Source organism: Bidens hawaiensis, unplaced genomic scaffold, assembly GCF_021521415.1.
Source record: "Bidens hawaiensis isolate Kalapana, Puna unplaced genomic scaffold, B.hawaiensis_p1.1 tig00064950_1, whole genome shotgun sequence".
Taxonomy (NCBI): Eukaryota; Viridiplantae; Streptophyta; class Magnoliopsida; order Asterales; family Asteraceae; genus Bidens; species Bidens hawaiensis.
In genome coordinates, this window is record NW_027501594.1 from 31,979 (window position 1) to 50,281 (window position 18,303).

At 36.6% G+C, this 18,303-nt stretch overlaps 1 protein-coding gene across 1 annotated transcript; it reads left to right on the top strand.

Annotated features, from left to right (window-relative positions):
* Positions 1–4,408: 4,408 nt before the first annotated feature.
* Positions 4,409–7,285, top strand: LOC143604385 (FBD-associated F-box protein At4g10400-like). The gene is made up of 3 exons (XM_077080883.1): positions 4,409–4,491; positions 5,869–6,893; positions 6,971–7,285. Exons 2-3 carry the CDS (start codon positions 5,883–5,885, stop codon positions 7,232–7,234), a joined length of 1,275 nt encoding a protein of 424 aa, XP_076936998.1. The 5' UTR covers positions 4,409–4,491; positions 5,869–5,882; the 3' UTR covers positions 7,235–7,285.
* The last annotated feature ends 11,018 nt before the right edge of the window (positions 7,286–18,303 follow it).

The window sequence follows — 18,303 nt, forward strand, 5'->3', positions numbered from 1 at the left end:
TGAATACGGTGCTGTCACGCGTCTAAACTTACACGAAAATCCTATCAAAACTACGTAGTTTTGATTAAAAACAATCCAAAATTAATTCACTCCCAAATACATATCATCTATCATGCTAGGTCTCCACCCATAGTCTCCCAAGGCATCGATTTACAGCAATAATCGATTCAAATCTTAATCCAATCTATCACCAGGTTTGTAAGAGACGTACTATTCTTCTTAAACAAAAAATACGTTTTTTGAATTTTATTTTCACACAGTGTTTCAATGATATAAGATTGGTATTTCATTCTCAAACCCTAAGTCGCTTCTATTATATTCTCTGTCTTTTGTTTTTTTCACTTCAACATCGAACTGCTATTTTTTCTCTAGTTCAACAACTGAACCATGTCAATTGGATTTGTTTCAGAACTTCCTTCTCTGATTGGACTACTACATCTGTTATATTGTGTATGCCATGTATGAACAAAAGCTAAAATAATATTCAATTTATGTACAATTCTTTATTATTAATAAAAATCGTTAAAAAAGGGAATTCATATACTAATTGTGATGTGAGAATAAAAATCGTTAAAAAAAACTCTATGAAGATGGACACCTTTGGGGATGGTGGGTGATGGTATGCACTTTGGAATGAATTAATTTTGGATTGTTTTTAATCAAAACTACGTAGTTTTGATAGGTTTTCCGTGTAAGCTTACACGCGTGACAGCATCATATTCACGTTCCCCATAGTTTGATTGCTTAACTATTATATGTTATATATTGTTAGAAACTAAATACAATACATGAGTCTCAAGCTAGTTAGATCATAAAAGACTACTTAGCTTTTGAACGACTGAAGGTAGATGCGGGCCAAATCCTGAAACTTCATTGACCAAACTACGGTATTATTATTATATGTAACAATTACAAAGTTTGGGGCCTCTAAGTGCCGATTGGGCCACTTGGTAGCACCGTATTTGTCCTTGATTTTAGTTCTAGTACCGTAACGAACATAATGAAAACTAATCGAATTCGTATAGCGGCCTCAACACACGGGTCACTCCATTAGACCATCTCATTTTCTATATTATTCTTGGTGCCTTTACGAAAAGAACTGAAACCGACCAAAGTCAGGTCGAGTTACTGCCTCAATGCCCGGATCGATAACGCTTGGGTTTTACCACCGCTCTAGTTTACTGACCAAATATTACATGTTAATCTTTTTATATGTTAATTTTTCGAATTTATTTTTTTAGGTTTTAATGCTCAGATTTTGTCAACGGTATCTGTACTATAACGAGCATAACTGATAATGTACGAATTCTTGCAAACTCATCGTCGTAACACCCGGGTTTTACCAACACCTGGTTTATAAAGTTTGGGTTTTATCAGCTGCCCTTTAGGGCCGCTAAGCCCTCACCGGGGCACTTAGCGGCACATATTGGTCCATAGCATTTTGTTTTTGTTTTTGTTTTTTTTACTTTTGGCTACGTAACGAAAGTCGACCATTTTACAACAATACTCGGTTATTTACAACAGAGCCAGTTTAAAGGTCATAACAAAACCATTACACAAGCTGAGGTCGGGTCTAACTATCTAACCATTTTATCTTTACATAAACCATGCAAAACTCGCAAGACCTTATCAAAACCATTTAGGGGGTGTTTGGGATTCCTTATTTTACTTCCTTATAACTTTTCATTTTCATTAAGTTAATAAGTTATAACATTGTAACTTATGAAATTTTTCCTCACACATTATATATAAGCAATCCCAAACATCTTATTACATTTTAAAAAAATAATAAGTTATAAGTTGATAAAAATAAGCAATCCCGATTGGATCCCGAATCCCACACCCCTAAATAAAAGTAAACAAATCCTTTCAAGTCCATGTGGGCATGTGTTTAAGGTTTGTTAACAAAGTTGGTTGGATCCAACAACACTCACACGCTTTTCGAGGGTCTTAGTTTTGAGGAGAAAGGAAAAGAAAGGGTAGGAAATTAGAATAAAAAGGTGTTCCCTAGATTTTTTTAGGTGAGAAAGGGAAATAATGGAAAAGAAAATACAAGGTAATTGGAAAGAACAGGAGAGAAAAGAAAGAGTTATGATTTGATTAGACTCAGATTACCATGCTGCCCTTATCTTTATTTCATATGTTTCGCTCCTTTCTGTATGTTAACCAGCTGATGTTCATTTCATCATCACAATACTACGACAAGCGACGCCCCAAGCTTACCCATAGGTCACACTTGCTTCTCAACGCTTGTTTTAATCCTTCTTTTATTAGTTATTTTTAATTCTTATTTTATTAAAACACTTTGTGTTAGAATATGGGTGAATTAGGTATGCGGTAAAAGTATCTTTGAGGTTATCGATAGATGCTATGCATTTTCTTTGTTAATTGTCAGATAATGCGTTATTTGTTAAGTTGTTAATTTGAGTTGAATTTAATAACTTGAAATTTGTTAATTTCAAAGACAGAATTACTTGCTATGCTTGTTCTTTGTTTATTTTGTTATCCTTTTGAAATAAGAACCTGAAATTCAAGCTTCATAGTTCATAAAAAAGTACAAACATTCTCTAAAATCTTGTTTTTTAATCTGATTGGTATATTAATCTGAACTGATTGGGCATAGTTTGCTGTTTTGGCCTGTTAAAGCGGTTTATAAACAAATTAAATTTATTATGTGAGACATTTTTAACAATTAGAAGAACAATAAATTGCAGAATTTGTTTAACATAAATAAAGGCAAAGCTCGTTTAACAGTAGTTTAACAAGAGAATATGTTTAACATCATTTATTTATTGGTCGGTATAAGTCTAAACCTCTTAGGCTCGACTTGCTGTTTCGGCCCGTGGAAGCAATATATAGAGAAGTTAAATTTATTACATAAGACATTTTTTGAAAATTAGATAAAAAAAAAATGAATTGCAGAACTTGTTTAATATAAACTATGGTAGCTGGTTAAGAGCATTTGCTTACTAAATTATTAGAAACTATGTCTTCTCCATATCGTTGTGTTTCTATTCAGTGGCGAAGCTTGGGCTTAGTCACGGGGGTGACCGAAGTCACGGACTCAAAACCTTCGGGTCGACGATTCGGTTCGTGTCGGTGATTCGGGTCGGGTCGGATCAAACAATATGACATCTATATATCTACTTTTCTTCATTTATTTAAACAATTGTTTTTATAATAAAAAAAACAAAAGAATTTTTTAACCAACAAAGACCTAAAATATTCATGATAATGCGAGATGAATGGTGAGTAAGGATAAGCAAAATTTGATATTGGTACCGGTACCGAAATCAGTACAGATTTGGTACCGTCGTTACCGAAAAGATATCAAAGTTTTGAGTTTCGGTACTAGTATATCTCAAATTTTACCTTAAATATCGGTACCGAACCAAATATTTTGGTATCGGTACCGGTATCGATACGGTACCAATCTCATCCATAAGGGTGGATACCTAGAAGAAGTATTTCAAAGACTTAAAATATTTATAAAAACAAATATTTTACTATTCGACTACTATTTTGTAACTTTTGTTTATAAATACTGCGAGGTTTTAGAATATAAAAAAACAATGGGGTATTATATATAAAAAAACAATCAGTGGTGACCGGTAGCATTTAGAAAAATACATCGAGGGTGATCGCGCTTAATACCTATAAAAATTTTCGAGAAAAAATTGCGAATTTTACCATACTAACAGAGAAAATGGCAATGACCGGGGCCACCCCGATCCCCAAAGTGCTTCGCCCCTGTTTGTATTATGTCTGTGCAAGCATTGTATGGCATTTTAGGACAATGTGGTTAATATAGTTATGTGAACTTAACATACCATTTTTTCATTTTAATATTTATGTTATTATTTAATTGAATATAATGAGTCACAGCATATGGCAAGTCATGATTGCGTCTGGATGATTGGATTATATGGGTCATTATGGTAGATACAATTCTCATATTTGTTTAAAATTGGTGATTTTATTCAATATGCAGATGTTTGAATTGTCTTATGCACTTGCATGGTTATATTTCTTTTACCTCTCTATTATCTGTCAGTTATAACTCTTACTAAACACGAAACAGACCCCACATAACAGGTCGGGAAAGAAAACTAGTTTTTTAGTTTCATTGATTGCTTATACTATATTTTCATGTTCAGTTAAATTTGTATGTTAAAGTAAGAATTAGGCAAAGAAACAAGTAATGGAGAATGGAAACTAATGCATTTTTATTTTAATTCTACTTAAAGGTATAATGGTAAAATTATAGTATTCTTTTCTTTTCCACTTAACTATGGAACACAAACAATGTTTTCTTTCCTTTCATTTCCTTTCCTTTCCATCAAACTAGAGAACACGTAATAATATCACTTATTTTTCAATCCATTTCTTTCTTTTTTTCCCTTTCCTTATCAAAGACCACCGCTAACTACTTTCATTCCGACCACCGTACAACTACCAAACGCATCCCTTGAGATTCATTCATCTAACAAAGTACGGTAAGCTTCCAATATCTTATTTTTATTTTATTGTTTTAAAATTTTAATTTTGTTTAGGCTAGCTGTTGGGAAGTAATCTCTATGATGTAAACTAAACAAACATAAATTAATTAATTAATAAAATGTAATTTAACCCCTGTGTTGTTTTGTGCTCCCTACTGATGCGATCCCGGACCCATCTCAACCGACCCATACCTAAGACCCGAGGCAGAAAGTGGCAACCCGGTCATCCCAGTCAAATGGATGTGCTACAAGTTAGGAATAGAAGTTAGGAAAATAGTTAGTGGGGATAGCCCACGTTGCATGCTTGTTTTGCATGTTTCCTTATTGTTCTCCAAATAAAGTGCATGTAGTGTAGGCTAGCTTGTTTATTTCATTTGTACTTCAAGTTAAGAAATGAGAGAAGAAAAATCGTTCCAAAATATCTATTCCTTATCTTTACTGCTTGGAGCTTGACCCCCTCTAAGGGTTATCCTAACACCTACTCAATTACCCACCACCACCACCGCCGCCGCCGCCGCCGTACAACCATCTCCATCACAACCTGCATAGACAACAACGGTTAGTTAAACTGTGTGTAAATCATGGTGTAATTGTGAGGTTGTATTGATAATTGTAGTTAGGGGATGAGATCTGTAAGGAACCAAAAATACTGTGGCCCGGTTTCCGGAAATACGAAATTTATAGAAAAGTGGGTACTGAATACCAGTATTGATTTTTGGTAATAGTATTGATTCCGGTACCGAAAATACTTATACCAACTTTTTTTTTTTAAATTCAAATTGTAATTGGAAAAGCGGGTAGTGAGTATTGTACTATACCAATCGTACAGTACCATACTGGCATACTGGTACCGAAAACACTGATTCTGAATTTATGGAAAAACGGGTATGGAATAACTTGTTGAATCTAGGGGTGGGCATATATCTGTTTCAGTTTGGTTATTCCACTCCACCCTAACCGAAAATGAAATTCGTTTTTTTACAAAATCATCCAACGAAACTGATATCGGTTCGGTTAATTTGCTTGGTTTGTTGGTTTTCGGTCAATAACCAAAACCAAACTTGGTTAAAAATTTTGCTTAGAAATACATTAAATGGAGACATGTATACATGAAACGGACGTACAAAAACTAGAAATATAACCAAATTAACTAAAAGCTGAACTAACCAAAAAGCGGTTATTGGTTTTTCTCATTTCTGTGTACCCTTGGTTAAAAGAAACTAAACGAATTCGGTGAAATCCCAAACCCCAATTTCTTTTCTGATTTAAATATTTTAATTTACTAGTTTTCAATTATTTTGTTTGCATAATAGAACCCAATTTTCTCTTTAAATATGGTGGATTATGAATTATTGGGTTTGAATTTTAGGAAACAAATAAACAATGAGATCCAAGAATGCAGACCGAATTAGCAGCTTGCACGAAGACATTCAATCACGCATACTCTCTCTAATGCCTACAAAATTTGGGGTACAAACTTGCGTTTTATCTAAAAGATGGAGGTACACTTGGATGAGCATCACAAATCTTGACTTTGATGATATAACACCCCTCGGTTTCAGTTCCTTGGAAACATTTGTGGATCGGGTATTAGGGTGTTGCAAATCTTCTCAAATTGAATCATTACGGTTAAACTTTTTTAGGACCCGTATTCAAGAGTCGAGCATTTCGAATTGGATTGATAAGGCAATCACGTTAAGCGCTCGTGAGCTTGACATACAATATAAGTTATTCGAGTTGCCTTCAAGCCTTTTCACTTGCACAACACTCACAAAGTTAAAAATATGTCTTGGAAGTATTTGGGAATGTGCGCCTGAATGTGTGCCTGTGGTCAGTCTTCCTTGCTTGAAAACTCTTGATGTTGCGGTTTTCACTTCTCCTTTTTCCAGTGCGTTTAAACTCATCGCTGGCTCACCGATGCTTGAAGATTTATCTTTGCAAGTTGTAATGCACTGTAGTGAAGAAGATTTCGTATTCGATATACCTACATTGAAAAGATTGAAACTACACTTGTCTCGGTCTGAAAATACTAATAAACTTGTTTTACGCGTCCCTAAACTTGAACGTCTGCTTTTTGATGGGACACTGTACTCGGTATTTGTAATGGAAGATGTGTCATCTTTGGTTGAGGCATCTTTTTCGTTTGAAGACAAATCATTTAATAATCACATGGTTGAGCTTTTAAAGGGAATTAGTGGAGTTAAGTTACTCTTTCTTAAAAAGGTAAGAGATACGCAGTCTCAAGACTCGTCTTTGCTTAAGCTCATATCCGCTTCACCTCTGCCCGTCTTTCTGATTATGGAGCGCTTGGAGTTGAAAGGTTTTTGGCACCTCGAACTAATCTCTAGTTTTCTTCAAAGTTCTCCCGAGTTGAAAGAAATATATATCGAAAAGGTACTTGATATGTTTGTTTGAAAGATATATATTATTGAGAATGCACTTGTCTAACTTGTTTGTGTTAACGACAAAAGCTTCAAGGTTCTCGTTGGATTGCGCCAAAGTTGGTTCCCGTTTGTATGCTAGCGAAACTTACAACCATCAAGTTTTTGAATTTCAAATGGCGGAAGTGTGATATACCATTTCTTAAGTTCTTGTTGGGGAATGCAAAGGTGTTGAAGACGGTAACAATCTACTTGGAAAAGTCAAGCATAGAAGAAGAAGCATGGTTGGATCAACAGTTGCGTTATCTTCCTAGGGCTTCGAGGTGTTGCGAGATCCATTTTCATAGATATTGATCTCCATCTAATGGTTGGTAGCCTTTGTGAAATGAACATCAGTGGTGATTTGTTAGATGAACAGGTACTTACTGTTTTTAATCATTATTTCACCTGCGAATGTGATTAGAATCTAATTATTACGAGTTTTTTAACAAATCAATTTATATGTTAATCGAACTTGCTCTTCTTGTATGCTCGAGAAAGTCATCGTTATGTTGGAATTTTTTTTAACCATTTATATGTTAGGATTAAACGCACACACGAAACTGAACACACACACGAAAGCAGTAAACGAACACGAGGATTTAACGTGGTTCGATCTAAACTGACCTACGTCCACGGGTGGCAACTAGGTATATCTTTATTGAGTGACAAATATTACAAGTACATAATGTTGTTTATATAGAGACTGAACTAGGGTTAGTAAATTATTATGCAAGAAATCTAAACCGGGCCGGGCTTGGGCCCGACCGCCCACACCTGTCTCCTCTTTTGACTTCATATAATAAACCGGGCCAACAAGGCCTACGAACCCAACAATCTCCCACTCGGAGGCCTTGAGTATTCTCGTCTGCACTCCTGATTGTACTTCTGTAATCTGAACATTAAACTTCTTCTAGTTGCCACCGCTTTCTCATCAATTAAACAGAAGGCCCGTTGAAGCTCCCCGGAGCTCCAACACGTCAGTCACGGCTGAAACTGCCCCTGACCCATTCTCTGTCCCTACCGGCTCCCACTGTAACGAACTACCGGATCCTGAGATAACCTGAGAACAAACACTCTCCATACTCAGCAAGTAATTCATTGGAGAGACTTTTACAGCTGGAATACTGGTTTTCTTAATCCACTGTCGACCTGGAACTGTAACTGAAACACGACCTGTGCTCCCACTGTCACGATGTCCCCCAACTGATTTAACCTTCCTAGCTCGTTCATCCTGAATCTTCACTTTGGCTCTGGGTTTGTTACTTGCAAAACGAACCTTCTTCTGCCCACGAGATTCTGTGAACCGGATTTTGTCTTTCACCAAAACTGGATCCACTCCTTTCGGTGACATATCGACCATATACAACGAACCCATTTTCTTGCCACGAGCAACCACTAGATTCCCTTTGACTACTTTTCACTGCCCATTCCCGAACTTAACATCGCGCCCTTGGTCATCCAACTGCCCAACTGAAATCAAACGTTTCTTCAAACTTGGAATAACCCTCACGTCTTTCAAAGTCCAAGAAGTACCGGCTGAAGTTATCAAATCAACGTCTCCCATACCCGTAACCTCTAAAATATCATCATTCGCTAGTCGAACCTTTCCAAAATCCCCAAATTTAAGATTCTTCATCGTTTCACTACAGTGAGTGGCATGAAACGATGCACCAGAATCCATCACCCAAGCATCAGCGCTACTCTCAACACTACAAACCAAAGCCTCATCACTACTGACCCCGTCATCTGTGTCGTCTTCTGTAACGTTCACCTCTTTCTTACCATTCGGACACTGATTCCTGAAGTGTCCTTTCTCTTTACAACCCCAACATTCAATATCCTTACGAGTCTTAGACTGACTCCTCTTCCTGCTCCCACTGCCTCGCTGTTTTCCCCTACCTCTACCTTCTGTGACTAGCATATTGCCTGATGATTCACCTGAACTTCTGCGTCTTGAATCTTCTCCCAGAATCAGATCTCGAATCCCATCGAAAGTAATATTTGTAGACGAACTACAAACTGCAGTCACTGTTTGCGACCAACTGTCGGGCAAAGAGGATAATAACAAGAGGCCTTGAACTTCATCATCAAACTTAATGTCAACTGACACTAAGCGGGACAAGATCGAATTAAGATTATTGATATGAGTTGTAACTGACCCACCCTCTTTCATTCGAGTTGTCACTAGCTCTCGGATAAGATAGACTTTATTCGCTGCCGAAGGCTTCTCATACATGTTGGATAGCGCCTCCATCATACCACGTGCTGTGGTTTCTTTCATGATGTTAAACGCCACATCTTCCGACAACGACAAAGTAATACAAGCCCTAGCTTTCTTGTCTAACTTCTTCTAATCTGCTTCTGACATCTTTTCTGGTTTTTCATCCTCAAGCACTACATCAATATAAGAGACTGGGCCTACAGCCCTTTGTATTTCGGCCCAAAAGAGACAGCCCACAAATAAAAATTAAGAAACCCTTGCTCACGTATTCTTCCCTGCCAAAAAAAAAAACTCTCTTGTCTTATAGTGGCATGAACTCCAAAAAAGGTTGAAATAACAATTCTTGATTTCTTGCTCCTTTCGGCCGTCAAACGTTCTGCCACAAGAACACCAAACTCCAAAGAAAAAATAAATAATAACTTTCTCCTTTATGGTCAATCATATACAGCCAAACAAACTGGAAACAAATACACGTTGACCAAGCAATCGGTGGTGATGCGTGAACCTACTTTCGAACAGAACCTTTACACAGATCGTCGGCACTGGGTATGGCAGAACCCTTGCCGGCGATTACCCTTCTGCAGTGACGCAACGAAACTGACCGGTGGCTACTGGGTACCGTAGCGGAACCCTAGCTCCGACTCTTGATGCGGCGACGGCGGAACTGGTTCAACGTGTTCTTCGCGTGATCCGAACCTAAGCTCTAGATACCACTTGTTAGGATTAAACGCACACACGAAACTGAACACACACACGAAAGCAGTAAACGAACACGAGGATTTAACGTGGTTCGGTCTAAACTGACCTACGTCAACGGGTGGCAACTAGGTATATCTTTATTGAGTGACAAATATTACAAGTACATAATGTTGTTTATATAGAGACTGAACTAGGGTTAGTAAATTATTATGCAAGAAATCTAAACCGGGCCGGGCTTGGGCCTGACCGCCCACACCCGTCTCCTCTTTTGACTTCATAATAAACCGGGCCAACAAGGCCTACGAACCCAACATTATACTGATTATAAAATGGTAATGGTCAATGATATGTTTATAATGAAGTTTTAGGGTGCAGTGGTCAATGGTAATGTTCAACAGGATGTTTATATCGGTGTTAATTTATTAGGGTGCACACGGAGTTGATATGGGGTTGGTTTGGGTAGGGTGTGGTCATCGGGTGGGTTCGGGTAGGGTGTGACTCTGCTGGGAACACCACCTCGGGTGGTTCATAGTGAAGTGAAAACTACCTGAACGCGATAGTGACTCCGAGTGGTGTTGATTTATTAGGGTGAACGAAGTGGTCACCGGGTGAGTAAGAGAGAACTCCCTGAACGTGATATGTTCCAACTGTCATAGTTTAAAAGAAAAAAACAATTATAATCAAATCTATAACTTAACATGGTTTTTACACAAATTCATCCTAGCTCAGTTCCCAACATAGGGTCGGCTAGAGGTGCATAAACCGGGTATTTTCAAGAACTGGAACTGCGTAGGAACCGATTTTTGTGTATGGTCAACAAAAGTCAAAACCGGGTCGGGTAGGAATCGGTTCCGGGTATAATCGGGTATTTGATCGAGTTTTCTGGGTTTTTGGTAGGGTTGGGTCGGGTTTTTACCGGGTATTGGTGGAACCGATTCAAGCGATTCCGGGCCGGTTTCAGTTTCGGGTACAATTATGCGGAGAAACCCAAAGCTTGGTCCATACCCGCGAATAAGGTAAGGTCGGGTCTGGAACCGGTTTTTTGTGCACCTCCAGGGCTGGCCCATAAACGTAGGAAGGTAAAGTTATGGGTTTGGCCCCCAAATTGTTAGGGTCAAATCACATAAATATAGTACTAGCTTTGACTCTCTATACAAATTAGTTTTTTTTTTTAAATTAAAAATTTTTACCAACAAAACGAACATCCATTAACACGACCAAAATTATTTTGGTTTTTTAATAACTTGTTCGTTTAAATAATTGTGAATCAAAGTGAAATAAATTTTCGAAAGCATGAGCCAATTTTTTTGGAAGGGCCCTTGATTTTGTTTATTCGTTTTGGTCTACTAAAATCGTTGGGTTGGTATTGTCTCAACACTTTTAAAACATCTTATTTTTATAAATATATGGATCCTTCACGCAAGGTTAAAGATGCGAAGATACACAAAGTCGGTAGTTCTTATAATCTCGAATCAAATCAATTTCGTCTCAATTGCCGTCTCAATTGGGGTTGGGTCATATGCGCATCAAGTATCATCCAAATACAAAACTTAACTAAACCAACAATAACTCCACAGTCACCAATCCCGAACTAATCTGTGATATTTTTCGACCTTTTGTCGAACTCTATGTTTGACTTGTACAAACCAACCCAATACCAACACCCGCAACAACTCTAACTCCCAAACTATTCTAACTACAGCCAACACCAAGAGTCAAATTAATCCGACAAAAACAAAGAGTTGGATAATCCATTACCGATGAAAGAAGAATTCGACGAATTACCATACCTGCCCTTACGAAAAGTAGAAAAGAATACGGGGAGACAGAAGGTGAAACCATTGTCGAGTTTTAAGAAGTCGTGTTAGCTAGGGGTTGGGTCGTAATATTGGAGGACCTGAAGATGGAAATCAACAAAAACACAACTTGTTTTGAAAAGCAATCCTTGACCGGCCACTCGACATAAACGCAATATATTACAAATCAAATATTTGTATTTTGTCTCTAATACTAGAAAATATATAATGTAGTACAAATATAATTGCATTTTATTTTAATCTTATCTTAAATATATATAAACGAAACCTCCCTACATTCTCTCAAGCCACCAGATTGCTTTATTTGTAGATGAAGATTTCTCATGCATTTGACCCGAACTTACGGGTATGGGTCTAACCAAACCTAGATAGCCCTTAAACGAGTTATAACATCTCATTAAATTAATAATGAATCTCACCAAATTTCTGATATGAAAATCCTATAGAATATGAATACTAAAAATTAGTATCCGATTTTTTTAAAAAAGATATTGTTTATAACTAGAAACAATTTTATAGTAAAAAATATAAGCGGGTCATGAGTCTCACTAAATCCAAGTAGTTTTTAAACCGGGTTATAAAATATTATTTATTTATGAAACCCCTTCATCATCAAATCCTGAGTATGTTATTAACTTTATTACAATAAATAAAATTAAAATATAAAAAATTATATAAATATTAAAAACAAATAATGACATAAAACAACCCCGTAATACAAAGATAAAAACCAGTTTGTAATATATGAATATGTATTATATCACAAATACATATAAATTATGTCCTTAGTATGTTAACAAATGACAAGGTTCACTAAGACTCAACTAAATAAAGTTTATCATATAACATATGTCACAACACTTAAATGACAGGCAATACAATCCCATGTGATCATGTATAATAATATAATAAGGTAAATCAACATATTAACATATGATAAGGACCGTTAAGGCCCAATTGGTGGACTCATCTAATACATGTCATTAGCTCCCAAAAGACTTGTTATGATCTTATGTACAACAATAATTGCAACCATACCTGATAAAAATCTTACATATAACAAACCTATTGTTAAAGTCTGAAAGGATGAGATGTTAAAAACCATACATCTATCTCAAGGGATATAAAAGTTGCTTACAAGGAAACCCAGCCTCGACTCTAGAAAAGACTTGTAATGATCTTATGTGATTTGTTATTTAGTAAAAGAACACATTAATATATGACAGTGCCCAACTGGTGGACTACTTATCAACTAACATATGTATGTCACTAGCACCTAAATTGCATGTTATGGCCTAACGTTACTGAAGGCCTAATGAATGGACTTATCATCTAACATATACTATAACGACCTAACATGTTACCTAACGTGACTTTTTAGAAATATAAACAACACATTAGCACAAAAGTCGAAATAACATCTTATCACCTAATGTTACTTGTTATAATTTAAAGGAGTCAAGTGTTATTTTAGTACATGTGGTTTAGACAACTACGCAACTTTAGTATATATTCTTTATTTTGTGCAAATAGCTAAATCAGTTTCTAAAGTCTTGCATTTTAGTACCTTTTTAACCCCGTTAACTTTCATCCGTTAAGTCCGGGGTATTTGCGTAATTTTATTATTATTTGTTTATTTCTTTTATTTTTCCTTCCCCATTTTGTTATTATTATTATTATTATTATTATTATTATTATTATTATTATTATCAGAATCCTAAGTAATCTTTATCTATTACTTAGTATCAGAATCCTCAAAACATCATAACCCTAATTCTCTAAACACCAATAAACATTGATTCCCCAACTTATTCCTAATCGATGATCGATTCCCAAACGTATTCCCCAACTTCGCTCGTTAGTACTCAATAAACATTGATTGATCAAACAAACAATTATGGCTGAATTGTGGGTTGTGAGACGGGAATCTTCAAAATTCGATCCCGAAGTTAAATATGGTGAGTTATACCAAATCCCCAACTATGTGAATCAAATACTTGTTGTTCCTAACATTTTTTATACTTTAATTAGCAAACAACCCGTACCAGTTTACACCAGAAATTCACCATGGTGACAGGTTTAGCAATGGTTTAGGAGGCAGAATATACAACTTGGGTCATATTGACTTCATTGATAAGGTGCATTCTGAGTATTTTTCAGTGATTTGTCTAAAGAATACGGTAGAAGAACTAGGTTATTTAGAAGAAGATGTAGTTGCATACCATTACAGGGTCCATGGAGTAGACTTAGATGTTGGTTTAAGACCATTAGGTAGTGATAAGGATGTGATTGAAATGATTGAACAAATTAAACATACTAGAGTTATTGAGGTGTATGTTGAACATTTCAAAACACATCCTAGAAAAAAACTGAATGTTGATAAAGTTGTTGAAGATTTGAATGTTGGTTGGGATGATTATCAATTTAGTAGTGATGAGGGTGTTGTTTAGAAGGATGTTGAGGGGTCACATGTTGTTGAGAGGTCACATGATGGGGGTGATAAGGGGGATGATGATTGGAGTGATGAGGGGTCAGATTATGTTGGCAGGGAGGGGTGATGTGGGTAGTGAAGAGAGTGAAGATTCTGACTACATAATAGATGAAGATTACTTAGATGATGATATAGATGTAAATGATTGTGACACCCGGTAATTATTTCACACTCTAATCTATATACTTGATTTAAATTATGTGTTGATTATATAAGTTATATGACGTATAAACCATAGTATACTTGAAATGTGAACGAGAACAGTCGTAATGCCTATAGGATTGTATAAAGTGCCGATGAGAACGACTATATGATAAAGACAGCCCAGTAATAGTCAGAGGTGACAAACATATCAAGCTAAATATATACCTATGATCCAATATAAGGGGTAATGGTAAGACCATGCCCAGTAATGTTCTAATACTCTAATTAGGACCAAAACGCCATAAACGTTTAAATAATGGAATATAGTCGCCGAACCGGCCAAATCAATGATACATTATACAGTGAGACGACCAAGATATGAAACTATGAAGGAATTAAAGGTATACTAGTCAAAAATAATATGAAGTTAATAATTTAAACAATCCATAAAGGATTACAATATGGAGCACTATTTAACCAAATATAACTCCGGGCTAAATTTAAATATACATCATACCGGGAACCAAAATAAATACGGGTTCCATATCATCTATTATATACCCAAAGTTCAAACAGATGAGTGGAAAAACTCTGCGTGACATTGGGAAACCCGTGGGAAGAATCCTTGCGAAAAACCCTAAAAACCAAAAATCCTTTTCAAAGACCCTGTGCTCAAAGTGCTCAAAGACCCTGTGCTCAAAGTGCTCAAAGACCCTGTGCTCAGACCCTGCGGGAAGACCTGCGGGAAGACCCTGCGGGAAGACCTGCGGGAAGACCCTGCGGGAAGACCTGCGGGAAGACCCTGCGGAAGAACCTGCGGGAAGACCCTGCAGGAAGACCTGCGGGAAGACACTGCGGAAAGACCTGCGGGAAGACCCTGCGGGAAGACCTGCGGGAAGACCTGCGGAAAGGGAATACTTCCGCCCAAAATGAGCCAGTCTATGCTTCTGGAAGATCTTATCTTTTACCTACCAAGGTATGGGCACAATATTGAAAGTACTACAAGATCAAGCAAAATCTTCCTAACCATTCCCTATGGCCGCCTACCCCCATTCCATCAAATAAACAACAATAAAAACCATGCTTTGACTAACTATTTCACTTTATGGTGTAAGATTTGACACCCTTAAATCAAGGGATTGTAATCTTTTGGATCCCCCAAATCAAGGGATGTGTTCCCTTGGGTTTGCCTATAAATAAGACCAATTATTTTGATGAAAAACACCACACACAAACTCATACAAACCCTTAAACACACTCCAAATTTCTCTCTTTTCATGGCTGAAGAACAGCAGCAGCGCAACACCAAGCAACCGCCTCTTTGCAACCCAATTTCTCTATAATTCTGCCCTGAACCCTCTGAACCCTATATATCGTTGGAAAGCTAGAAGAAATCCTTAAACCGTAGTGGAAAGCCTTGAACGGATCTCTGCCCGGAAAACTCGGTAAGAAGCTTTGAACCTTCGAAGGTCACTGCTGGGAAACTGCATTTTCCAGCAGTACCCACCTCTCTTCTTTTGTTCATATCTCACAAACTACTTGGTATTTTTCGGTGATTCTTGTTTAGAAATCCAAGGAAACTCGTAAGGATCACGAACCATCTTTCGAATATCCATTTCCGGCTTAATTTCAGCACTTGGTAAGCCTAAAAGTCTAATTGTTCTTCATAAAATACTTGCTGGAAAATGGTTCTTTTCTGTCCAGCCAACACACACTCGTTTCCTTTGATTTTAACACTTGTGTTCATGTTTAATAAACATATTCTAGAGCCTACACTACAAGACCATCATCCAAGAGCCTAAACACGCTCAAGAACGTCTCGAAAAAACCGACATTTCCAAGGTAATAAAATCATATTATGTTTAATAGAAAAACATGGATTAAGCCTAAGATACATATATTTAATGAGGTGATAAATCATGAATATAAACTTGAAGTGTGACATATAAGTAAGGATAAATCATGTTAAGTAAAAGATATAAAGGATTTAAAGGGGTGTTTAAGGAAGGTTAAGGTAAAAATGATCTTCAGTAGTAAAACCCATTTATAAATAAACAAGATGATCTAAATGTAAAAATGGAATTTTGGTTATGTTAAACTTTACAAAGGATATAACTAACGTATTAAAAACCGTATCGGGTTCGTCATAAAAGTAAAAATAATAATAGTAATAATAATAGTAATAATAATAATAATGATAAAATATGAGTACTAGTAAGATATATATAATATATGCTTATAAGATTTAAAAACGATATTAATAATACTTATAATATATACATAACAAAATAAGTATACAAGTCATACACATATATTCCTATATATGTGCAATAAATATAAAATACGGGTTTTTGTGATGGACATTGCGAGTAACTGGAAGGGTGGAGGTGCCGGTAGTCGGGACGTCCTGTCTAGGCTGGTAACTGAATATATCATAGATGGGCCCATTACCTACCTGGGGACTAACGATGAGAGCTCCAAAACCTATTAGGCCAAAGCATGTCACGAACGTCATGATTACCGACTAATAATTTGTATCGAGCATTCCCTAATGCTCGAAGGATATATATATAAAGAGAATATAACGGGCATATATATAACAAGTATAAGACGTTGTCTAACGTCCATATCGCTAAGGTATAAAAATACATATATACCGCCACCTCATAAGTATGTATCGGGCTAAGTATTAATAGTAGTATAAGTATTATGTACTGAAGAATGTACGTATACGATATAATACAGAAAACTCACCAAGTATAACGGAACATTATTCCTCGATTTAAGGTGAGTCTCACAGCCCCTATTTTCACTATTTTCACTATGTTTTAAACTGTTTTCGGGGCGAGGGACACGTGTTTAAATATGTTTTATCATGGTGTATATCTTGATTTACAATGTGCGTGTACATGAGATATTTGGCGCGCTCATGGTACATAAAGTCCCCGGTATATATTGTAACCATAAACTATAGGCAACTATAGCCGAGGAACTCTACGGGTAGTACTACTGGTCTGACCAACCCACTCGTAAGTGGTCGCGCCACTTTATAAGACGGGTGCTTAGTTTTCCGATTTATTTATTCCCTCGTGGACTCGTGGGATGTTATGTGGGGCTTTATGGTGTGTATATATAGTCAAGGAATGGTTACGAACTCATGTATTCACGTTACACTGCAAGTCATGGATATTGCATTCATGACGTTATGAGAATTATATTAGAAAGCATTTTATCGAGTCACAAAACTTGTGAACTCACTCAGTTTATACTGATTAAATTATTTTACGTGTCTTTCAGGTATTTAGCCACGTGGAGAGGTCACGGTGTCTCACTACGATTTTATGTTTAACTATGAAAATTTCATGTATGAGGATTTTATATTTTGGAGTTTTCATGGTTTTATTCCCCCTTCGGCGGGACATAACTGTGAAATCTCAATATGTTACATGTAAACTTTATTATTGGTATTTTGTAAAACTTATATCATGAATGAAATCCTCATGTATTTTTATCATATAGTTGTTTGCTTAACCGCGCTCTCGAAAAACCTTTCATGAGTCGCACACCAGTTGTTTCCGCCTATGGACCGGGTGTGACAGACTGGTATCAGAGCCAAGGTTATAGCGAACTAGGATTCAACCATGAGTCTAGACTATAACCCCTTAGATTCCCTCGTGAAAACGTTTTTCATGCATGACATGTTTTCAAAACTTGCATTACACGAGAGTGCACGTGTCTTCACGACACCTTTATCACAATTAATGGTCTAGTATGGGAATGACCAAAATAAGGGATAGGAAAAACATAAAGCGATATTATCACTAATTAAACCTTAATCCTTTCAGCGATGGCCTTCCCGAACAATGATCCATATCATGGCCTAGCCATCACTGACTCCGACTCCGGCTCTGACTCTAACACTGATAGCAGCAGTGTCCATATGAGCGACGTTGTTCCAATTCCTGATGATCCTATAGAGATCTCCGATGACGAGCCTACCGAGGTAATC